Source organism: Equus quagga, chromosome 12, assembly GCF_021613505.1.
Source record: "Equus quagga isolate Etosha38 chromosome 12, UCLA_HA_Equagga_1.0, whole genome shotgun sequence".
Taxonomy (NCBI): domain Eukaryota; kingdom Metazoa; phylum Chordata; class Mammalia; order Perissodactyla; family Equidae; genus Equus; species Equus quagga.
The window spans coordinates 56,537,302-56,562,711 of NC_060278.1; the positions used below are offsets into that span (position 1 = coordinate 56,537,302).

The following is a 25,410-nucleotide window of genomic DNA, read 5'->3' on the forward strand; positions in this document are numbered from 1 at the left end:
TCAACGTGTATTTATTAAGCATCTATTATCTATTTCTCAACACTAGATTTTAGAGAAATAAAGACCCTCATCCCTACCTCCCCTTCCTACACCTGTCTATCCTCTTCCAGTACAGCCTAATAGTCAAGAAGAACAAAGTTTGAGTTACTGGCTCTGCCACTGTCTAGCTTTGCAACCATCAGTCAGTCACTTAACCTTTCCATGTCTCAGTTTCTCCCTCTTTAAAATGGGGATGATATTATTCTTCCTTATGGGGCATGAAAAGCACTTAGAAGAATGCCTGGTAAAAAGTAGTATTCTATAAATGGTCTAACGAGGAAATAAAGTCAATGAACAGATTTCAACCCATATTACTTAGAGCAGAAGGAAAGAACCTAGAGGCAGCTGTAGAGGGCTAAAAATGTCCAGCTTTCTTCATTCTGGGCTCTACATCATTTTACCTATTTATTACCTTAAATTTATATGTTATCTTTAACTCTAAAAAACACAAAGGCGGCAATCTGGTGGAAAAGTAAGGAAAAAGCACATCGCCCTATTCAACATTTTATTCTCTCTGTCTGTTTAGACTTTATACACTAAGAAGTAAATTGTAACCTCTGGTAGCGTGTAACTAATGACATGGGTCAAAAATGCAATGTCTAATGTGGGTGCATTTGAGATTAAACACAAAGAGTTACTTTCCTTCTTATGCAAACAGGGAAAGTAAATTTGCGAAAATGAAACTGAGTTTTTGAGGGGTACTTTTGGATTAGCTAGAATGACAGAGGGCAAGTTGCACAAGCTGCCTTTCCAAAGAAAGTCAAGTTGCTAGTTTTTTCAGTCCTGGCCTCGACCTTAGGCCTCCAGCAAACACTCAAGACAACGCAGCTTAGACTGGGCTTGGTTCAAAGACTCAGCTTTGAATGCTGTTCTCACCACCACACCATTTACACTGCAGTGATGCATCAAGGCAGAGTGCAGATACCACGGCAGCTGCTTCAGCTCATTCAAACTAGAGAAAGTAGAATAAATAAAGTATGACGAAGGTTGGGAAAGAGTGAAATATGGAGGATTATGAGAACTGAGATCTACAGAAAAGAAAGTCTTCCTTAAAATGCCTAAAAATGGTTACTCATGTCAGACAGAGGAGCTCTCAGGTAGCAGCCAGAACTAGACCTGAGGCAGAAAAATTAAGACACTTCTCAATAGACCAAATGAAAAAGATGACCACATCGATTCTAAGGTAAGAGCTAAAATGGAGATATGAAGACATTTATATAAGCCATCTATGAGTTGAATCAATGACACTTGTAGTGAACCAAGCTTTAGATAGAATTTAATTCTCTTGGCTTGGGTGGCTGGCTGCTTGTTGATACCATTCCCCAGAACAGAAAATACCAAGAATAGATAGATTTAAAGAGACAATAAAATTAATTGGGACATTCTGGATTGGACAACTATTGCAAAGACATTCAGTGGGAAAAAGTACGTATAAGTTTAGAGCTGTGGATAGAGGAGTAAGAGAAATATAGAGATCTGGAAATCATCAATATATCATTAAAGTTATTGAAATTAGAATGAAGAAAACTAGAAAGGGGTAAGAAGTAAAAAGAGCAAAACACCAAGAAATGATCCTTGGTAAACACAATTTCTAGGAGTTAGTAAAAGAAGGGAAACCTGTAAAGAAGAACTAAGAAACAATGGGCAGGACATAAACTAAAGGAGAATGATGTCATAGAAATCAAGAGAAGGAAGTTTCAAGCGAAGGAGGATCCAAGAAAACTGTTCATTGCATTTGGCATCATAAAGATCCTTAGAAACTTTAAGAGGAGCATCAGTAGAGCAGTAAGACAAATGAGTGAAGGAGGTAGAAGAGTAAATAAGAGGCAGAAAAGAAAAACAGAGGCTAAAAATGAATGGGAGAGAAGCACGGAAGTGGAGTGTACAAGAGACTGAAGGTCTTGAGGGTACGTAAAAATGAATCTGTTTAGTAAGTGGAAGGACAGTTGAGTTGGAAGGACAGTTTGGCTGGAAGAACAAGCAGCCACACAGTGGGATCCTGCAGTGTCAGTTACCGGAAGTAAAGCACCTCTGGTCATGCTAACTAAGGTCCAGCCTTACAAGAGAGTGCTGAAGAAACTGGACATTAAAGTCATCAAAGTAAAGGAACTGTTAAGGCAGAGTCTTAAATTGGTTGTTCACTGAGGTGAAGAGCATGAAAAGGGTAATTGAATCTGAGACAAGAAGAAAGAAGGGAAGCTTGCACTCATACCCTCCATGATTGTGGAGGGATCGCCAAAAAGCTGACAGAACACAGTGAGAGGAAAAGACAAAAATCATAATAAAAAGACATGCACCACAAAGATACGGAGATGTAACAGCCCATAGCTTGTAAGAACAGCAACACACTTCCAGACCTGTCGTATATGGGGAACAGTATGAAAATGAGCAGCCTTCATGGAAAAGATTTTAATGCTATAGCTTAGTTCCTATTAAAATAAGCAAATGGAGTGAACTCTCTTTGAAAAAAACTGAGGGTGTAGGGAAATTTATTTATGATGGTGTGGGAACTCCAGAAGGCTCAGAAGAGAGAAGTGTTGGCAGAGAGGACTGTGCCTGGACAGTTAAATCAGCAGAGTATGGAGATGAGACAGAGAGTACAGAGGAATGAAGCCATTCTCAGAAAATTACATCATTAAAAATTGCAGCGACTAGAAATACTGTCGTCAAAAGAAAAACCTTAATTTTTTCTAATCAAATTTTATTTTAATAGTAAATTGATAGGCTTTGCCAGACCAGGAACCTGAGGTCTCAGGGTAAAATTAATTGGCTTCAATATTCTAAATGGAGTTTTGGATACATTTTATCCAAGTACAAATAGAATTTACGATTTATCACCAGTATAGTATTCAGCAGACTTTGCTCAGAGTTCCAAACAAAAGAAACACTATGAATTTTAGTGGGAGACAGGAGAGAGGGTTGTTCTGCAAAAATGAACTCTGGGTAAAGAAGGTGCATCTGCTAGACTTGGGCCCCATGGAGAAGAAGCAGCTCACCTGTGTTCTGCTCAGAATAAGGATTGTTCCCAGGTAGAAGAGGCTGATCGCTCAGTATTTGCCAGCCTTTGTTATTTCCAAGTATGAATACAATAAGATGTAAAAGCAATCTGGCGTCTAGTTGGGGGAATAAGAGTATACGGAAAAATGACAACTCAAGGGAGTAGCAGTTATAAAAATGAAATAAAATAATAAGTACGAGAAAAGGTAGAGTAGACATAAGGCTCGAGAGAAGGGGAAGGAAGGAATCAGAAAGGTAAGAGAATTAGCATTCTCTGTCAAATACTTTATACAAATCATTTCTTCAAAGAGAGGATGGCGCTTGACTTGCACATCAAATACAGGTAGTGAGTGAATAAACAGTGAAGAGGCGGAAGAAGCTTAAAGGTTTTCACAGATTTTCTATACATACATTTTATGTATATTTTGATTGTTCAGACCAGGCATATTCACTTTAATGTACAATAAATACTAACAAATCCCCTTTGTCATCCCACCTAACCCAAGAAGCAAATTGTCCAAATGAATGGAATTGATTGGCCTATTTAATGGAAATGACTGAACTATTTATTATGGCCAAGAGAAAGCTAACTAATTCAAAATAATGCTCATTATAAAGATCATAAAATTAATTTGATAACTTATGAAGAACAGAGCAACAAGAAGAATGGAATTATTTTACAATAATTATTTTATTTTTTTACTGAAAGAGAAATATTTTTCATTCACCCATCCATTACATTTATAAATTCAATTCCTTGGATATTGTTTTAGTAATTCATAGAATGAAAATGGAATAGCTCATCTAAATGTTCAGGACTTAAAATTTTAGATATACTTCATACCTTCAACTACTTCAGTGTTTATATCGCATCAACAATATTTTGATAGGGACAATAAACACTGATGACATTTAAATTTTTTAATTCCAGCTAATGGGATCTTTTCTGCACTACTTTAAGTAAATACATATGTACATACATTTATTTTCACATCTTTAGCATATTTCAGAATGGCATTATCTTTTTGGATAACATTTAAATGCATACAAATCCAGAGATAAATATTTATTTTAAAAGCACGTCTCATCTCTATTGAATTCTTAATTACATAAGAACAGATTAATCAAGCCCTTCACTTCTCTTCTTGCTACTAGACTTCCTATTTTTTAGGTTTGTTTAAACCTCGTGGGATGTGTAAATTGCCGATTTAATGTTTTAAAAGTCTAGTAATATTAAGAATTTAAGGGGCCAGCTGGGTGGCGTAGTGGTTAAGTTCATGCTCCACTTGGGCAGCCCAGGGTTCTCAGTTTAGGATCCTGGGTGCAGACCTATACACACCGCTCATCAAGCCATGCTATGGTGGCATCCCACACACAAAATAAAGGGAGATCGGCACAGATGTTAGCTCAGGGCCAATCTTCTTCACCAAAAAAAAGAAAGAGACAGAGAGAATTTAACCATTTGGGGGCTTAAATTGCTTTGATACTAGTTGAACAATAATCTATACTTCCCTGGTTGGTAGGAGAATAACATTTCTTACATGCTTTAGTATTCTTTTCTGTTACCATTATTGTCCCCTTCTTACCCTGCTATTGGGAGAACCAACATCGAATCACGTTTTCTCTTATGAGACATGAGTTTTTAGGAAGACAAGTAGAAATATACAGTTAGAGGAAAATAGTTTAGACAGCTACTAAAATTAAAATTGGGGAAAAATTTTTTTTAAAAACCTTACGTGGTACACTTTACAAAATTTCTACAATGTATTTTACTATTACAAACTATATATTCTTCAAGGGTCCTTTCCTTGATCTCTTAACTGCAGTATTTATTAAGTGCTCATATGAAAACAAAAGTCTTCTTGTCTTTAAGTAATGAGAGAAAGAATTCTTTATCTTGAGCTTGACTCTCCAAAGCACAGTCACCATAATATCATTAAAATAAACTCAGGGCGTATGAAACAAAAAACAGCAATAAACTTTTGCTATCAAGATTCTACTTTTCTCAAAGCTACTTAACAAAATAAAGAATATATTCTATATGCAGAAAAATTCAACTAAAACTTTAAGAACTAGCACTTCATATATTTAAACTGTGTTTTTGAAAATATTTTTTATAAATCATAACAAAAAATCAAGTAACAGTATATTGATGACTTCTAAAAACTGACTAGGTATCCTAAAATTTATAACATACCACTAATAAAACAACAAAATCAACGACTAACGTTTATTTAGCAGTAGTCATTAGCTAGCACTGAGAGCTAAGGATTTTTCATGGATTATCTTACTTCCCAAAGGCAGTAAGATTATTATCCTCATTTTGCAGATGAAGACACTGATAAGTTCAGAGACTGAATAAATGCCCAAGGCCAGACAGTCACTAAATGCTGGAGGAGGGACCCAGACCTAACAGTAAGAGTTGGTTAAGAGTGTATACCCTCAATATCTATACTATAGTGACATTAAAAGTGTATGACCTTTCCTTTTTAATTATTTAATTGCATACCATAATGCTACCATTCACCAAGTAGCATCACTTATTAACATTCCATATCATTATTCAGATTGCTAAATATCATGTTTTAGCTCTGCAGGCTTTAGTTACAATGATTTATAGACACATCTTCATGTTACTATTCAATACAGAAAATTATTTATTTCACTTTTCACTTAAATTCTAATCTATCGTTTTAATGAAAAAAAATGCCACAAATAACCCATAGAGCATGTCACACCAGCTCTTTGATATTAGCTTTTAGAATTAAAGGGACTATCCAATGGCCTAGGTAAGTGTAACATCATAAAAAATAAAATAAAATAAAGGTCCACTACAAAACTAAGACAGCTCAGATTACCGTGTTTTGACATACTAACGTGCTCCATTGCTCCCAGCTATCTAATTCATTCCAGAGAAAAACGGATCCATCTTTCAAAACCAGACCTCTCTGGCTCAAAACCTGCCTGATTCCTGCCTTGATAAGACAGTGTGGAAAAATTACTATCATCATAATCATCATCATCATAATCAATATTTTAAAAAATCTTTCCTGTCAGCTGAGGCACAGTGACGGCACATTCTCTTCTTCCTATTAAACCAAACTGCCATTTCAAGGAGTGGCTGTTGAATCTCTCAGCTTTTGCAGTTCAATTTCTGCAGGGGTAGTATTTGAATATGGATTAAATAGGCAGGAAAAAACCAGGGAAACAAATAAAACATTTAAAGTAAAAGCTGTTGCCCTACACTCGGGTGTAGTGTGCCACAAACAGGATGATTTACCTGAAATAATAAAAACCTGAATATTCTTCATTTACATCATTAGCTTTTCCTAGAGGGCAAGGTCTGCGTGTGATTTGTTCATCTTTTTCCTTTTTTTTTTTTTTTACCAGCGCACAGCAAAATAGAGATTTTATTAGCAAACAAAAGCAATGTCTTATTGAAAGCATTTTGCGATTTTTTCAAGCAGTAACTTTTATGGTTATTGCTAATACATGCACTGAGCGTCAATTTCATTATTTTTTCTTTTTTTGCCAATGATACAAATATACAATGATACAAGGAAAAGGCACAAGGAAAGTAAAAAGGACTAACAGAGTGCCCTCCAGTAAACCATGTTATAAACTTGTATTTTACAATGATCTAGAATCTGTATAGTTATGGGGTCTCATTAATTTGTACCAAATAATAATAATGCATGGAATAATTATTGTACATAGAAACTGAAATGTATTTCTGGAGTACACTATGAAAATAGACATTACAAGCCATACAATGTGCTTACTCATTGACAGGCTAATTCCACATTTAGGAATTTATTTTAGGGAAATCATCAGCGAGGCCTTACAGATGCCTATAATATTTAGAGGTAAGAATGTAAAATACCAGCACAAAAGCAACCTAAATGTCTAACAACAACAACAATATGATATATTCATATTATGGAATATTATACAATCATAAATAATCTTGTTTCAGGAATCTACTGAAAGATACATTTCACTTAACAGATTTAAGGAGATCTACTTAATATGTTAAATGAAACAGCAGTTGATGAAACTGTATCTTCTCTGGTATAACTCCATTTGTGTAAATATAATCCTTAAAGTCACTCCCTATAAAATAAACATACGTTTATGTATGCATGTAAGGAGTCAAAGAATTTTAACTGTTCTTTTAGCAATTTTACACATTAAAAGTATATTATCAAAAATACTACTTAGCACACTATTTATAGTCTAGAAGTATTAGGATTAAAGGTCAAAACTTAATTTTTAAAATAAAAGAATAAAATGATTTCAATGGGTTATTTGCAACTGAGTTTTCTCATGAGTTTAAACATAACTGTTCTAAAACTAAATTTTTCTGCTCTACAACTAAAACTAGCTATCTTTGGGTTGTCCACCCAACCAAAGACTGACCCCTCTGAGACAAGCCCATCATCGTCACTCGAAGAAGTTGTCACCTTCCTTAAAAATGTATGCAACATGAGTATGTGTATTTGGGACATTTATTATACATATATTTGGCTATCCTTATGTACTCCTGATTCTCTTGGGTGTCTGCAGGTGATCCAAGAGAGCTAACAGCCCCTTTAGTTCATTATCTCAGTTAGGGATTCTATAGTCTGCCATACTCATCCCATTTCATTAAAACAGCTTTTAATTTAGGCATATCAATTTTAAATCAACTTTTACCAAGCATTACTTAGGATGTGCTCCTACAAACCTTCTAAAAGCTTTTTTTTAAAATAAAATAACTCTGACTTTCCTCTTGCTTTCCTCATTCCAAAACCAAAGCAAACATTTTCAAAGGCATTGATTGCTGTTTTAAAAACAGCAGAAACACATATATTTTTTTTCCGTAAATACACTTGATTTTATTCATACACTTCAAAGTTGTAAAGTGCTTCAGAGGAAGCTGAGTCCACCTGGAGCTCCTTAGATTGAATGGAACTCTTCTAAGACATTTATAGCGGTCTCATTGCCCTTTGGCTTGGGCATGGCACAAAACCAATTCTAGACAACAGAACAGGAGAGGAAATCTGTTGGGATGCCTCTGGAAGACTTTTCTCACTTCTAAGAAGGGCATAACGAGGACAACTCTTCTCTCTGCCTCTGGACTTTGTCACTATATGTGATACGGTAGTACCTCAAACTAGAGCAGCCATTCAGGGACCAAGGGGAAGCAGTGCCAGGTAACACAGATAGAGTAACATAGGTCAAAGGATGCCGAGGGGAAAATGCATATATCCTGGGCTCTTAAGTCAATCTTGAAACTGCTCTAGTTCCAGACTTCTCGTTTTGTTGAGTTTATTAATTATTAAGGCTATCCTAGCTGAGCTTTCTATAATTCGCGACTGAAAGAATCAATAGAGGATTTCTGCTATTTTTGTCAGGCATTTACATTATTTTTAGTTGAGTTGCTACCTATAAAATACACATGGAATTGCTTTACCTTTTCATCCATGTTGTGAAGAATACAAAAACAATAAATTTAAAAAGGTTTAAATGCAATATAGTTGCTTTTATGTGTACATATTACATGTACATAATATAATCACATAATCATTTTCCCTCTGTGCTAGCTCTATAATTTGTTCATACTTACATTATTTTTAGATAGTATGCTATACAGTAATTACTTGTTTTTTGTCCTTCCCTTCCTGAGATAAAGGAAAGTTGAAAACATCTTATTCTTTGTTTTCAGAGACATTAGCACAGACCACAACTAACGGTCAGGACTTAACTATTGCTTGTTGAATTGTATTGAATGCGATCGATAACAAAATGAGTACACTGCATAGCACCTTTCTTGGATGTTTTTGCGAGGCAAATTAATTAGATACTAGAAATTATGTTCCGTAGAATTTATAATCCAATGAATAATATCTAATTGCATTGGATGAACAAGACAGACACTAACACAAATTGATCCTCTTTTCATATTTCTTCTCATTTCACAACATCGATATTCTTCACCCCAATCCATTCCCAAGTTTGCTAACGACACTTCTAAGGTTTCTCATTAGATCTTTTTCGCCTTCTTCACTATCACAGCTCCACTTCTTTTAGCCCACTTAGTTGCTTCCTGAATCTCCCCACTCTTTCTCTTCCCAACCATTCCACACAGTTCTGAAATAATAATTCCATTAAAGCGACAATTTCATCATGCCACTTCCTATTCAAAACCTTTCAACAATTCCCCACAGTCTACAGAATTAAAAAAAAAAATCAAACTCTTTCGCTTGGCAGTATAAGTTCTCCTACAATCTTCCTCCCAAACTACTAATATCCATTATCAATCCTCACGTATTCATATATTGTTTCCAATTTAGTCTACTTACTGCATTTTTCCTAGAACATGCCCTGTTCTAGAAAGCTCTGTGGAAGACAACTGTGCCTTTGTGCTAGCCATTACTACTTTATTTCTAAGACATGAATCTTAATCTACAAAACTTTCTTTCGAGAGCTCTCCAAGAAACTTTTTCCAATACTCCCATAACACTGTTCGTTGTACCATGTTCTAATTTATATACTTATTTTGTATGTCATCTCTCCAACACAATATAAGCTCAGAGATAGTGTGAATCTTACCATTCAAGTACCTCTCACACATCATTCTACCTCATATGGGAGCAGGAATGAGTTCAATTTGAACACAATTTTGGATGCACAGAGCAACTTCTCCCTCACTTCATGATATGCGTTTACTAAAAGGAGACGTTACTTGGAATATGTTGTAGGAGGAAGAGAATCAGCAAGTCAGAACAACTTTATGATGAACACTTTAATTAGTCTTTTTTTTAAGCATACATTTAATTATATATTTCTGTACGTGACTAGAGTTAGTCTCTCTCCTACCTGCCACGTGGTAGTAAAGCTGTAAGTGTAAAGACATGCATCACAAGCTTCTTTCTGGTACTGAAAAGGAGAGTGAAACTAAATCAAAAGTGGTCATTCCGTGCGACAAAAACAAACAGGTAAGAATCTGGCTTGGTAAATAGAATAATAATAGGAATATACATGTTTTAGAACAATGTGCCACCTTCTATTCAAAGACTTGGAGCATGTTTAGATAACTGCCACTGATACACTTCACATTGTTTTTATTCCTCGAGAATATCATTCTATTCATACTAACATTCAAAATTAAACATACTCTAAAATATTACAAACACATTCCTCAATAAGAAAAAAAATTTTTTTTACAGGATTTAAGACCAAAAAAAATAATTCCTTCTGTTTGTCCCAATTACGTAAGGATTGCTACCTCTACCTATCTGAGTGTGAGATCCAGTTGACCTTTTAGAACACCTCCTCAAGTCCCTTGGACAATGGCACTGCTGACTGTCAAGTGGATTGATGGCTTTCACTGAGCAGCTCGTTATGTAAATTTCAGAATTCACTTTAACAGTCATTTGAACTGTCACAGTATGAATTATGGACTGAAGCACATTCTGCTTTGCCATTTCCAAAGGAAAGCTCCTTGTGAATATTAAACTAGATGTGGGAAAGGCATTTTCAAGTCAAATGATTCAAACTACTATACCTGGGTTTAGAAGGAGCATTAAAAAACTATTTTGTTACCCAGCGGGAAAAAAAATCTCAAAGTCAAATGACCCCTTACTTTTATTATAATAATGTATATATGTATATATGTGGTGCACATATATATTCATAGCTGTGAATTTTTTTAAAAAATATCTTCTTTATATTACAGAATTAAAATTCTTGGAGCCTTTGTATAAACCACTTGTGTTAAATAATGTTGGAAGATCCATAGTGAATTAAAGACATAGCTTTTCCCTAGAAAGTTATATATTATATCTGAAATAGCATGAGAGTAATTATTAAACGACAAGAGCGTAAGCAAAATATATTGAACACCCTGGGTGATTTCAAAGATTTCATTAGTAACTCTGGTTCTGTGGCCAGTTTTGGGTCTGGTCATGAAGGAGGGGATGACATGGATGGGAAGAGATGCAAGACAGCCTCAGATCATGGTATCACACAAGCGGAGGTGATGAAGCAGGTATCAGCATGTGAGGTGCGGGGTGATTTCTGTGAATAACTACAGTGATTAAATTTCAAAAACAGTTTAGGAGGAATTAATGAAGGAGTCAATTAATGAAGAGCACTGAATACTGAGCTGAGCAGTTTAAATTTCACATACTAAGCACTAGTGACATAGCATAGGTTTAAAACATGAATATTTTGTGTTAAAATCATATTCAAGAAGATGATGAAAATGCATAGGTTGAACGGGGCTTGAGTTGGCAATGGAAGATTACTGAAGGTGGGGTGTATAGAAGAGACTTGGAACAATGAAGCACACTGGCAAACGCTGTATTAATTTAAACAAAAAGAAGAAAAATCCTACCAAACAAGAATAGATGGAGATCAAGGACTAATTGGGAAAGCAAGCTGAAGACACAGTAAAAAACTACGCTAAAGTTTTGAAATGGAGAATTCAGGAGGATGATAGTGATATTGGTGGTGATGAATAAACTGAAAAGATGTTCTAGTTGGAGGCTATTTATATTATGTCAATTGCTTAGCAACCAGAAGTCTGCTATAATACTTGTGTTTACTATATATCTCTTTGTATCTCTAAAAAAATATCTAGAGACATTTCTACTTCTATATACATAGATAAAGATATACAGGGCCATATAAATAACTAAATTCAGGATACTTTCAAAGTCTTAATAGACTGTTGAGTTGTATAATGTTTTCTTTAGGCATTTGTGGGAAAAGAAAATAAATGAATTAATCTACCATCTGTGAGGAGGTAAGAATAACCACAATTCAGGCTTGTGTTTTGGTTAGAATCCTTGTAGACTGTCCGTCCTTGCCTATTGACTACATTCACACTTCAGGTTCACAACAAAGAATGCAACTCTAAACCCTGAGCATTCTTAATTATTAATCAAAGCCATCTACATAAAAACAAAAGTTTTTAGGGAAGACTATATGAAAGACTCATAAGCCATCAGTAACCTCAGGTGATCCTTTTTCTGTCCTACAAGATGTATCTGAAATACATTTACGAGTGTCCTGCATATCTGCTTTAAGTGAATAATTCAAGTTATATCAGCACCTGGTGGTGAGAACGTTATAAAAGTTTTATGAAACTTGCTATTCTTTTATGTTAGGAAAGTAGGTGAGGACATTGTAACTAACTGAAGATCCACGGGAGCAATGTCCTTTCAATTTGAACACCAAGGAAAGCTGTATTTCTCCTGAACTACTGGTTTATTTCTCATCTTACATGACTGATCATATCTTCTTCTTTGCTCTGGCTAACTCTGTGGCCCATCTCCAGTGACTATAGAGGAACTCATGGAATTCACGTTGTATACCAACTCTACACTGAATTTGGGTTTTTCCACTTATTATCTTTTCATTGTCTTGTATTTTCTATTTATTTCATGCTATGGCATGTATTTACATGAACCATTGCAAATCTTCTTTGGAACAAGTGAAACATACTAATAGGTAGGGATAAGTGTTAAGCCCTCAGTCAAGTAATTTCACACGGCCACATCTACACCTCGCAACACACCTGCAAGAGAGTGTTCATCATCACCAGTACAATGGTTGAGAAAAATGAATTTCACACAGGTACAAATACCTTAGGAAGTAGAAGTAGGAGACCCCAAAGTTCTACTGAGAAACTTGGGAAAACCACCCAGCCATATCAAAAGAAAGATAATTGTTACGGATTAAGTAAAGTAACAAAGAGCTATTGGAGACGGATGACCCTGGCAGAAGTTTCCAAAGTGGACATTTTAAGAGTCTTGATGAGTTAATTATACAATCTTAGATGATGTATTTTTGATTTGTATATGCTTTGGTTTTATTTAGATGGATAGATGATAGATAGATAGATAGATAGATAGATAGAGATAAAATCTCTGCTTTAGTTGTTTTACTAATTTCCTATTTCAATCCACTTTCTCCAGGCTGTCAAAAGAACAATACTCTACTTCTAGAGGAAAAAAATGTTTTCTCCCAGGAAATATTACCTACTTCGAAAATTCCACAACTTTCCTTTCGAGTAAGCATTGTAATACCAGCCTAGAGGGATCCAGACACTATGTGATTTTTCTACCTTCAAAAGCATTTCCATTTGTTTGCATTTTGTTCTTTGTGTTATTTAATAGCATTAGAGCACATTTGTTTATGTTATAAATATAACTGGTATGCATAATAATTAGATTCTGGTTCTACCTCTTATAATTATATAACTTGGAACAAGTTATGTGTTTCTGTATCTCAGGTAATTCATCTGTACAAAGGAAAAAAATAATAGAATTCCTCAGAGCCACTGTGAAGATGGAATGAAATAATACATACAACATGCTTACAACAATGTGTGACATATATTAAGCTCTTAGTAAATGTTCACTGTCTTGATAAGTGCTGTATTCAACGTCGTCATCCATTTTCCATCTTCTGTATTTTCAGTAGAAATAGGTGAAATAGCACATGAACTCTTGTGAAGAGAGAGCCAAGAAATCAAAACAAAACACTGAACTCTTCCATCTATAATCTTCCAATGTCATCACCACATGATGTGGCAGTGACCAAAGTCATTGCCACCACCCCTTACTGGTACTTGTGCAGCTTAGTGATCACCTTATCTGATTCCCAGTAGATTGAGTGGTATTTCAATTTTTGACAGACCTGAGACAGTAGGCTGTCCACTATTAAACCACACATCTGGTCCCCGTTGTTAATAATGGTTGTTTGCAATATGTGCACAATCTCCAAGTTTTCCCACAGGGAGTTAAATGAGGTTGAAATGTGTTAATCTGCTTTTATCCCTATTCACACAGTGATTTACAAGATGGGCTAAGCGTGCCCTTGTAATAACAATTCATCATTACAATTCTGTGCAAAGTCCAGTGCAAGAAAGCCAAGAACAAGCAGTCCTTTATTTCTTAGACTCACGGGTTTTTTGGCTTTCTATGCAAAGTCCATTTCTTCCACAAATTTACATACTGTGAAAATTGGAAGTAATACAACTCTGAGTTCAAGGAATGCATGCACAGAGGGAAATCATTGTCACTCTTCAGAGCCAAAGCATAACCACAGTAGCGTTGAGAGTACTAAAGCACAGTTCCAATGACACAACCAGTTAAGACTTTAAACAGGAAAGGGTCAAAGAGTTGGGGATTTGCTGCCAACCGCAGTCCTCTATAGACCAGCCAGGCTTGACAGTCAAGGATCCTGTTTGTTTTCTTCCACTGCTTCTATTTGACAAAAAGAGATGAAGATAAATATGATCGATCCAAAACTAAATTGTGAAGAGGAATCTCACTGTCCTCAGTATCCTTTCTTTTGGGTCTTCTTCTCTCCAACACCTAGGAGCATTTTCTCTCTATTCCTTTCCAGCCTCTAATCTCTTCTCTTCCCAACTCCAAACCCATCTCCACTTCCCAGTCAAAGGAGACAATTCTAATACCACTAGTGTACTGAATTAGTTTACAAAAATGATACATTTTATCCAAGTATGTGCAGTGGTTCCTTCTTCCCTTGAGGTTATAGTGCATCTTAGATTCTTTTTAAGAGTCAGCTTGTTCTAATTGTATCTAGTTATTGAGAAATCAAGGTCAAGAATTTCTAATCCACTCTTCTGCTTCCAGATGATCAGATATGAAGGATCCAAGACCATTTTCATGGTGCTTTCTTGCCTTCACAGAGCCTGGGTTTTTATTTATCTGCTGTAGGCATTTACGTGGTGACTCTTCTACATGAGAGACATGAGATCAAATATCACAGTGGCTCCAGGTCATACAGTGCCCAGATACTGGGACAAATTATGAGGCCAAACATATATGCAGAAAGCTTTAGGTCGGAGAGATGGTTGGCAAGTGCATCTACACAGGGCGTACAAGGAAACCTCAGCTCCTAAGGAACCACAGCCTTTGTTCTGTAATACATGAGTGTATAACTAAGAAAACTACAATGGTATACTTCATAAGAGAAAAGCTGTCAATGCTGACTGTTTTAGGCAAAAGAAAACTAATAACGTGGTTTAGCTGACAAAGTAAAGCTCATGCTTGTAACATGTGGCAAATTTCTTGGTTTCTATGTTAACTCGAATGAAGTACAATAATCATTATTTATAAATGTATATTAGATATATTTAATATGGTCCGATTAAATGTTTGACAGATTCAACAATGTTTTATATTTTATTTAACTGCAAGAGTAAAATATATATCTATGCTCAGACTTTCTAATTTGTTCATAAAGGTTGGTCATTTGCATACAACTTTAAGGATTTAAATTTAAGAATTTACATGCCACCACTACTTCTACCAGAAAGAAGTTTCTGGCCCTGCTTCTCCATGTCTGCTCTACTTGGGCAGCACGTGCAATATCAGAAGGGCCAGCAATCCCCTGCCTTCACTTATATCTCATTTTCTACAACTCCACACAACCAATTCTGAATTTGTACTGAGGATGAAATTTTGTCCATGCTCCAGATGCAACCTTTTCTTCTCACTCTGTTCTCCAAGTGATTTTCTCTTAAATTGTGACTTGATTGCTGTCTGATGATTAAGATCCTTGTGAAAAGAATTGTTTTTTTATGATCCATAAAAAAAAAAAAAAATCCCATATCTGGTCAAGGATTGCCAAAGAGTAAAAGTAATTTTCTCTCTGGATCGTTATCTATTGTTTTGATTACTTTTACAGAGAAAATTTTAATTACCAATTTAAAACTCAGGAAAAGCACTAGTTTAAAAACATCTTATCAGAGGTATTAAATATTGCTCAGAAAAGGTCAAGCTAATTTAGTTTCACACTATAAACACGTAAAGTAACCGGTTAAATTTCACTGTGAAAAATATTTCTTTTTGTGCCATTTCCTTAAAGGAAATTAGACAAGCGTAGGGCATAAAAAGACAACATTGGCAATATATAAATACATTAATAAAACAGATAAACCATCAACGACAAAATGATTTTCAAACATATAAAACATTTTAATAAACAAGAACATGATTTTTAAAAGCCAATATAAATATCATATTCACTATTAAAAACAGCAAAAAGATAAAATGGTGGCCTAGGTACAGGTACATGTTATAACTAAATATACTGTTAATTTAATTTTTATTTCGTACCAATAATAAGATCAAACTATGAGTTTTTAGCCTTCATTTGTATTATTTTTCATATTACCTTCCAAATCTGTTTTTGAGGAACTTGAGTTACATTATTAACAAAGAAGACAAAAAGTATGCTCATGATTTTGATCAAACAATTAAGTTAGCTGAAATCATTTTCTTGGTCATCTATCTGGAAGAATGTTTTTGCACCTACCCTCAAGATTAACTTGAAGCTGCAATGGAGAAATCCTTTAGTAGAAAGTTTAATCTCCTGAAAATGTCAGATACCTTATGTGGAAAATGAAATTACTACATTCCAACCTTCCATGTCCAAGATTTATTGTACGTAGAGGTACTTTGAAAAGTTAAAAGTATAATACTCACCGAAAAGGTATCACTAATACATAACCATCTACAAAAAGTGGATCTATGAGAGTGGCTGAATGGAATCAAACTTTAAAAATAAATTCTAAGTAGTTTGAAAAGCCACATTTCAATTTTATCTATAACAGCAGATCAAAAGGAAGAAATCATATACGTTCTATATAAAGTATAAATATCTGAATTCTTGGTGACTATCAAAAAACAATAATTATTAAACAATGCATTTTTCTCCACATTTTATGTTTTATACTATATATGTCTAAAGTCATTTTTTGCACCATTACCTACTTCAGTAGTACATAACTTTTTACTGCTTTATTCATGGAGATTTCCCTTAACAGTATAGACAGTGCTAAGAAACACAGCACTGTCTGGATTCTCTAACAATAAATGCTTAAATCTTGTTTATAGATATTGCATATGCATGGTTGATTCCACTATATAATTAAACAGTAAAAATAACATTTCATTCTTCTTAATAACACAAAGTATTTTAGAAGTGGATTTATTGACCTGAACTTCCAAACTTAGAGTCAGTACTTTACATTAAATTACTATTTTTCAAAATAATATATAATTTATTAAGGGGGATAAAATTGGTAAGTTATATAAATATGCCATATGCCAATCTAAAACCCATTCCCCCAATTTAATTAGATTATATAAAGTAATATATTTGCATTGTATGACATCTAAACATACTCCAAAAGCTACCCATTTTCCTCATTTTATAAACACTCTGAAACTATTAATCGATTGAACTGTACTCTTTGTTCAAACCCTTTTATGTTTTCAATTACTACAATGCATTAGGCGACTTGCTTGTATTACTTTTAAATGCCACCTATAAAATATGAAAGAATACTTAAAATTACTGGAGATGAAACTGATCAGATATTTGAAAATAGAATGGTGTTAATTAAATAAATAGCCTACTCCTGTACGACTGCCACTGAGAATTGTCCATTAACAGTAATTTATCCACAGTTGTGATAATTTATCCAACATCAAGTGCATTGTCTTCCAAACTTTAAAATTACTAAGTCACGATGAAGGATGAGAAGGGCTGCTCCAACTGGCTGAAGGCATTTAAAACCTGAAATTTACCAACCTTTAACTGCAGGAGAATATCCTATATCTTTATTGTTTTACGAATCTTAGAAATATTAAAACAGAAAACAATGGATTTTAACACTACAACAATTCTACATACTACAGAATGGCTCCCATATAAAACCAGTTAAATTTAGTCTCCGGTCATTTTAGTTTCAATCATAGAGTAACTTTGAAGATACTAAGTATTCTAAATATTAGATTCAAAATATATTGAATACTTTGAGCCATCTCTAATACAGTGACTTCAGCTACTTGATTTGCAAGCAAACATTGAATATCCTACCTACAAATGGTGCACAATCTTGACAGTCTTAAAATGGAAATTCTGCAAGGATATCCTCATAATACAAACAATACTGTCAGTATTCTGGGGTGAAGTTCACCTCTAATCGTATCCGTGAACACCTCCTGACCAAGCACTGTCCAACATTCTTTCCTATATTCTTCCCCAAACCTAACTTGATTGAGCCCTGGGATGTAGTATGCATTCAGATATTAGCTGAATGGATAAATGACCATTAAAGAAATATTAGACGAAGCATTTGAACTGGATTTTTGTGTTTTACTCAGGATGGCAAAGAAATAAACATGCATCATATACATAACAGACATCCCTAAGGCATAAGCAGTGTTGTCATTTAGCAACTCTCAAACTTATCTCATGCCCTCCCAGAACTAGTATCATTCATGTGCTAAATTATCTGCACTCCTGTGTCTAACTCTGTTCCCTTATGTTCTATTCAGAAAAGCTATCAGAATGCAAATGAGGGAGAAGTGATTATGTAAGAATGGCATTGATATATACATTACACACGTATTATCTATGCATTCTATATTTCATATAGAATACAGATCTATTGCATATACATCATATATATATTCACAGATATATTACACATACGTTATATGTGTGTGTGTCCCTACCAAAAGGTGGTACAATATAAATTTAATTGAACTAGCCAAGGTTAGCTCACAAAATATCTGTGGTGGGGCACAGACATTTCCTGTTTCCCAATAAGCCCACCAATATTCTCTCTATACCAACACCCCTTCACACATCAATCTTATGCCTCACTCATTGTCACACGTCAGTCAACCTGTCCTACTAAGATTAAATTTAAATTCTTAAAATGAAGAGCAACATAGAAAGTGTCTACTTTCCCATCATCTAATTGCCTCATCTTCTCTAGGATGTGACCCTACAGCAAGAAGATATCTATCCGGGTTCAGATTCCCCTAGAAGCAGACCTTGAGATGAGGACTGCAGCATAAGTTGTTTATTTGGGAAATGATCCAAAAAATGCCAGTAGGGCAGAGGTGGGGAAGGAAGCCAATAAAGCTGGCAATATCAAGTCAGTTACCACTATGGGCAACTGGAGCTCAATCCCACTGGACAGTGTAGACCATGGTTCAGAATTTTCCCAATCAAGGAGCTAAGGTATTTATCTAACGAATCCCTTTATACTCAGTGGCACTTCTGGCTTGCTTTCCAAGTGGGCCTGGTGTGCTCTTAAGGTCAGGGGAAAAAACAAAATAAACCAGAAAACCTCAGGCAAAAGGTATTCATAGAAAACAGCCTAGGGAATATAGGCAGAGCACTAAGTGTATCTGTCGGTTGAACCTGTCTACCTATTCCCATATGAAAGACTGCTTCCTTTTCAACTCTAGGAAATGAGACCATGGAGACAACCGAGTAGAATGAGATTGCTACTCAGACTTAATTGCAAAGAGAAATTCGTGACCATATTAAAGACCAAAGAGATAGCTTTACTTACTACATGTTAATTTAGGATTCTGAAGAAAAATTAAAAAGAATTTCAAACTGCAAATCAGAAGTGAAGAAGGAAACTAACATTTATTGAGCACCTAAACTATGCTAGATGCTATAAATTATCCTTATAAATGCAAATTGAGTGGAAAGAAGCTCAGAGCTTCTTGAGGAATTTGAGTCACGCAGAACTGAGCCCAAGTGTCATCTTTACAGTTATAAAATATATTACCATGACAAGTACTTAATTTCTCAGAAACTTAGTTTCCTAGTCCTTAAAATAATTATCCACTATTCAAGGATTGTGTGAGAATTGACTGAGATAACATATAGCAAAGGTTAATATATTTGTTTATATATCTATATACACATACACACACACATATATATGTAACATATAGCACAGTTAACATATAGCGCTAGCCAGTGCTTAGTGCCAACAAAGTGTTAGTCTTGTACCTTACAGAAGCAACATTATTGAATCTCATAATGGCTGAATAACTTGCCCAAGGCCACTCAGCTAGTGAATAAATGAGCAAAGGATTGAAGCCTGCGTCCCTGTTAATCAAAGGATCCTATCTTCAAAGATGGGGAACCAAAACTAAATATTAAGTTTTCATGAAGCCACAAAATTAGTCAAATCTTTAAAAATGGATGAACAATTTTTGAAACGTTTAATGCCTCATTTTAATAGTAAATAATGCCTATTATTATTTTTTTTTTTTTTTGAGGAAGATTAGCCCTGAGCTAACATCTGCTGCCAATCCTCATTTTTGCTGAGGAAGACTGCGCTGAGCTAACATCCATGCCCATCTTCCTCTACTTTATATGTGGGATGCCGCCACAGCATGGCTTGACAAGCGGCGCATAGGTCCACACCCAGGATCTGAACCAGCGAGCGAACCCCGGGCCACCGAAGTGGAACGTGCAAACTTAACTGCTGTGCCACTGGGCCAGCCCAATAATGCCTAATTTTTAAGTTCAAGTTGTACTAGCATAAATTTTTATCATAATAGATATTTGAAATAAATGTACAAAACTTTCTTTTAATATAGCAGTGACTTTTTTAGAGAGCATTCGACTAACCAAAATTCTTAATTCCTGAAATATATCTGCAGCATCCTTAGGAAAATGAGGGCAACCACATTCATATCTTGGATAGAATATTAAAAACAAACAAACAATGCTACTATGTAGTCAGCCTGCCTCATGCTTTCTACAATGAGTATTTCTATTCTCCATGATGATCCTGAGGTCCCGAAGTAACAATATAGACTCAATCACTCCGAAGATGCACTTCACTGGATTAATCATTTAACTAGGCTGATACAGTTTATCTAAATGTCAACGAGCACTGCAAATTTGTTTAAATAGTCTTTTCTTTATCTTCAGTCAACCAGAACACCTTACTCTCCATGCATACTGGTAAATTGGTATTTATTCTTTTAACTTTTAACCAATATAAATGTTTTTCCCTAAAAAGAAGAGATCGGATTGAAATATTACCCTTTATGAAACATCCGTGTCCCTTTAAATTACTAATATGAGACCAAAGAAGTCTATACTCGATGCCCAAGACAAAATCCCCTCTGTGTAAGGATAGGAGTTGGTATTGGGCGCTGAGATGGTGAGGAAAAGAAGGAAGGTATTGCTCAGTGGTGACCGGGGAGGAGATTTTGAATTGGACCAATAATGGATCTTTTACGTATTAAAATACAGCATCAATAACAAACTGAACTTCAAGGAAACATTTCAATTGAGTTGAGAGCCTAGTTATTATGCATATATCATTTAAAAACAAGGAAGTGTGGCATGTGATACATGAAATGACTATTCCAGAAAATACCAAATTCAATGAAACATAAAAAGTGCTTTTTAAATAATGAGACAGAGATAGCCGGAGGAATTTCAAAAGTTTAGGCAAAGCAGTGATGCTATAGATAAAACACATGAGCAATATTCTGCTAACGATAAATATTCTAGTTGAAACAATTTTAATTTTGTGACATATATACTATTTAGGTTAAAAATACATTAATTGTGAAAAGGTGTGATCATGCTATACAAACACCATTATTAATAGGAGTCACACTGACCTGTTCAAAGTGAGTACTTTCAGTTGCAAACGTTTTTTCACTAACTACCTGTTACATATATAAACCAATTGTCTACCTGCAACTCCAAATGTTTAAAGAGCATAAAATCCCCAGTGGCAGGTGGACACCGACCAAGACAACACTGACAAGGAGCTAGTAAACAGGTGCAGGAGATTTTAAGTTTCTAATGTGCTTTTTCAACCAACTTGGATACATTTTTTAATTTGATGAACAACGCTTAAGGGGAGAAAAATGAAAATTCTTTGGCCCTGATATTGCCTGCCATTTGGACATATTGCACTTCTCTTACCAGCCTTACACACACCCTAGGAAAGCACATAGAGACAAAAGAATAAGCACCAAATAAATGCACTGCAAGAATAAGAAAGTGAAAAAGGAAAAGAGTTCCTTGTCTATGGCAATTGCTGTATAGAGTCAAAATGGAGAGACATACCCAAGAGTCCCTTTTACTCCCTCCCCCAGTCTCTGGCTCCCTTTTCCTCCTCTCCCTCCTTTCCCCTGTTGAGCCTCTCCATCTCTGTCTCCTTGTCAGCTGTATTCACGGAACAGCACTGCACCACACCACTCACCTGTCGTCGTTTTGCCATCCTTGGTCCCCTAGCAGCAAATCGCGAAACCTGTACCTGGGAGGCAGAGGGGGGACTTCGCTCTCCAAATCAACCATCCTTCCTCAAAGAGTGGGAAACATAAAACAACAAATGGAGGGGAGGAAGGAGAAAGAAAGAAAATATTGCGGAGTAGAGGGCGAGGACTAAGAAAAATGCTGTGGCCGACAGAGGGACAGGAGAAGGGGACCGGGCCTGGGATGGGGGGAGGGGGTCTGCTTTGAGCCGGAAGCTGCGGCTGAAAGGGGGCTGGCTCGTCTCTCCTGAGGGTGTGATGGGGAGGATGCAAAGCAAGCCCAGGAGCAAAAGTCTGGCTCTGACAAGAATCAACGCTGCCAAGGAACCGCCCCCAGGCTCGGCACCGCCTCTGGTCCCCAGGACTCGGGGGAGGCGGGAATGCAAAAGTTACTTCGCCGAAAAAAGCCGCGCGGTGCCTAGAAAGAGGGGAGAGGGGTGGGAGTGTGCGCGGCGAGCTGGGGAAGCACTTTCCTGAAAGGCAGGTAAAGATCCTCCTCCGAGAGCAGCCTCCGCAGCAGCTCCCCCGGCGGGCCTGCGCCCGGCACAGCCCGGGGCGGCGCGAGGGTCCCGTGGGCTTTGGTCCCAGACGCAGCCCACCCGGCTCTCCCCTCAGGAGCCCTTCGGCGCGGCCACCGGAGGCCGAGCCAATGAGACTCCCCCTCATTAGCATAACACAGTGACGGCATGGAGGTGCCTTGGGGACAACCAATGGGGGCGAGCTTAATTAGCGGATTCCCGGGCTCCAGACCCTTCTCTGGGAGGAGGGGGACCCAGGGTGCTTGGAGCTTTCCAAGGTGCCCCAAGCTCCTTCGCCTTGGTCGCCTGCAGCTCGGGTAGGCGGAGCGAAAAATGCACGTTCTCGGAGAGGGAATCCCCGCTCCCAGCCCCAGGAAAGTCTCTGGGTTTTTTCTCCCAATCTGAAAGAAAGGGAGGTGTTTCCCTGGTTCTGGAAGAGAATGAAGGGCCACTTTAGGCCACCGAAGAGAAACGTTTACATGATGGCCGGGAAAGCACGTTGAAACGCATGGAGGATTATAGACCAGTAAATTACGGTCGCTGCTACTGGCGGCGACGTGGGCTTCCAGGTGGCATGCCCTTAACCTCCCGTGTGCTCCTGTTATTAGTCCACAGCCAGAGGAAGAGGTGAACCCCCAGAGGCCCGAGTTTGTTCTTCAGTATCAACGGCTACGTATGTGAACCTTGCTGTACAAGCCCCGGTTCTATTTGCGCCTACTGTTCTTCCATCAAGAACTGATTTCACCAGGGTATATATGTATATATATGTGTGGACGGTGGATAGTTAGCATGGGAGAGACACCGGGACTGAGGATGCAGAGATTTTTATCATCGCCCATGCCCTCAGGAGTCTCATCGTTTGTTTGGGGGAACAAGCTTATAAATGAGGTGATACAATATAAGAAACAGTAATCAAACACCATGTAAAGAGTTTGGGAAATCCCTATGAGATAATGCACTTATTCATGGGGTGGGGAGTCAGGAAAGACACTGAAAATGAAGTAAGCCTTCTGTACTCTATTCGTTTGCAACCCGCTTAAGGGAAGAGAAGATAGCCGTGAGCAAGCAGAGAGAGAGGCAAAATGATTTTTAAAAATGTTTGGTTTACTCAGGAGACAGTGATTAATTTGGTATGATTGTTTCTCAGTGAGGCTATGTAGTGGAGGATTGATACAGAAAGTCAGAAATGCAAGAGAAATCAGCAAAAACGTGCTATCTGATGAAATAGGCTGAGAGCCTAAACCTGAAGCATCATAGTGGAAAAAGAAAAGTCATACCCTATGTCTCTGTCTTCCAAATCCTGCCCACCCTTCCAGACCCATCTAGGACGGCATATCCTCCATGAGATTTCCTGATTCTTCCTGCTAGTGTGATGCCTTCTTTCTTTGAACCCTTCCTACCTGTTGTATTTTGCTTGCAGTGTTTATTATATTCTGGCCTGTGGTGTGATTAGCTATGAATTTTTCTTACATATCCCCCGTCCCTTTGACTTATCTTTCTGGCACAGCACCTTCAAAATAGCAGAATCTTGACAACTGTGTGTTGAGATGCTTTAAAAGGTTTTAAACCTAAGAATTAATATTTGTTCACATTTGCTTATGTGCTCTTGCATAAACTTTTTTAATTGCTTTGCCAGATAAGAATGTTGTATCTTTACATTGTTAGTTTGTCGGGGGGCGGGGGGTGCGGGGGGGCAGAGACTCTCTGTATCTTATCATCTGCTATTAAGATAGCTTTATGAAGTTTACTTTTTTAATGTTCTAGGTTAATATTTATACTTTTATTTGTATTATTATAGTCTGCCTTTATATATTTGGCATGAATCTAAAATATTTACATATTAGTAAGAGACTCAGAAACAAGGCACTAAAAAAAGACAAAAATAGCTATAGTCAGACTCCTGAGATGCCAAGGGTTGAAGAGAAAAGCAACAACATTTCACTTAAAACTGTGCTCCTTTATTTTATTACCACATTTGAGACAATCTTAATTATTTGGCTTCCAGGAGCTCAGATAATATTTTAGGAGGGAGCAAGTACATTAAAAAGAAAAAAAGTTAAATAGGTAAAATCCTGCTCAGCTGAAAATGTTACAGCCCAGCTGTTACGGATTCAAATGATATCAAGTACCTTCATGTGCCTGCGCAACCAGCTGGAGACGCCACGTTAACGATACACTGATTTGCTGTAGGCCTTAAAATTGTCAAAGTGAAGAATCTTATATATACTTCTAAATTAAAGAAAGTTAAAAGAAGAATGCAATATAAGAAATACTATCCTGACATTCTTAAGATATAGCAATATTTGGTCATTGAAACTTATTTTATGATTGGAAGATTCTTTTACTGTCCTTTATATTTTCTTTTCAGTTTTCTATAGGCAGACTTTTATTTATTTTTTTTTTAAAGATTTTATTTTTTCCTTTTTCTCCCCAAAGCCCTCCGGTACATAGTTGTATATTCTTCATTGTGAGTCCTTCTAGTTGTGGCATGTGGGATGCTGCCTCAGCGTGGTTTGATGAGCAGTGCCATGTCCACGCCCAGGATTCGAACCAACGAAACACTGGGCCGCCTGCAGCGGAGCGCGCGAACTTAACCACTCGGCCACGGGGCCAGCCCCAGAGACTTTTATTTTTTTGTTATTAATTTTGGCTTTTAGTTCTCCCACCTGTCCTTCTACACTTTTATTCTTTTTTTTTTTTTCATGTCCTGTCATGTCATATCCTGC

At 36.6% G+C, this 25,410-nt stretch overlaps 1 protein-coding gene across 2 annotated transcripts in view; it reads right to left on the minus strand.

Moving 5' to 3' along the window:
• KCNT2 (potassium sodium-activated channel subfamily T member 2) overlaps nt 1-22,746 on the minus strand; it is a 346,988-nt gene extending 324,242 nt beyond the window's left edge. For both annotated transcript variants that reach the window (XM_046679418.1, XM_046679417.1), the window contains exon 1: nt 22,115-22,746. In XM_046679418.1, the coding sequence (XP_046535374.1) occupies nt 22,115-22,209 (95 nt within the window). In that variant the 5' untranslated portion in view covers nt 22,210-22,746. The remainder of the gene's footprint in view (nt 1-22,114) is intronic.
• Nucleotides 22,747-25,410: the final 2,664 nt, after the last annotated feature.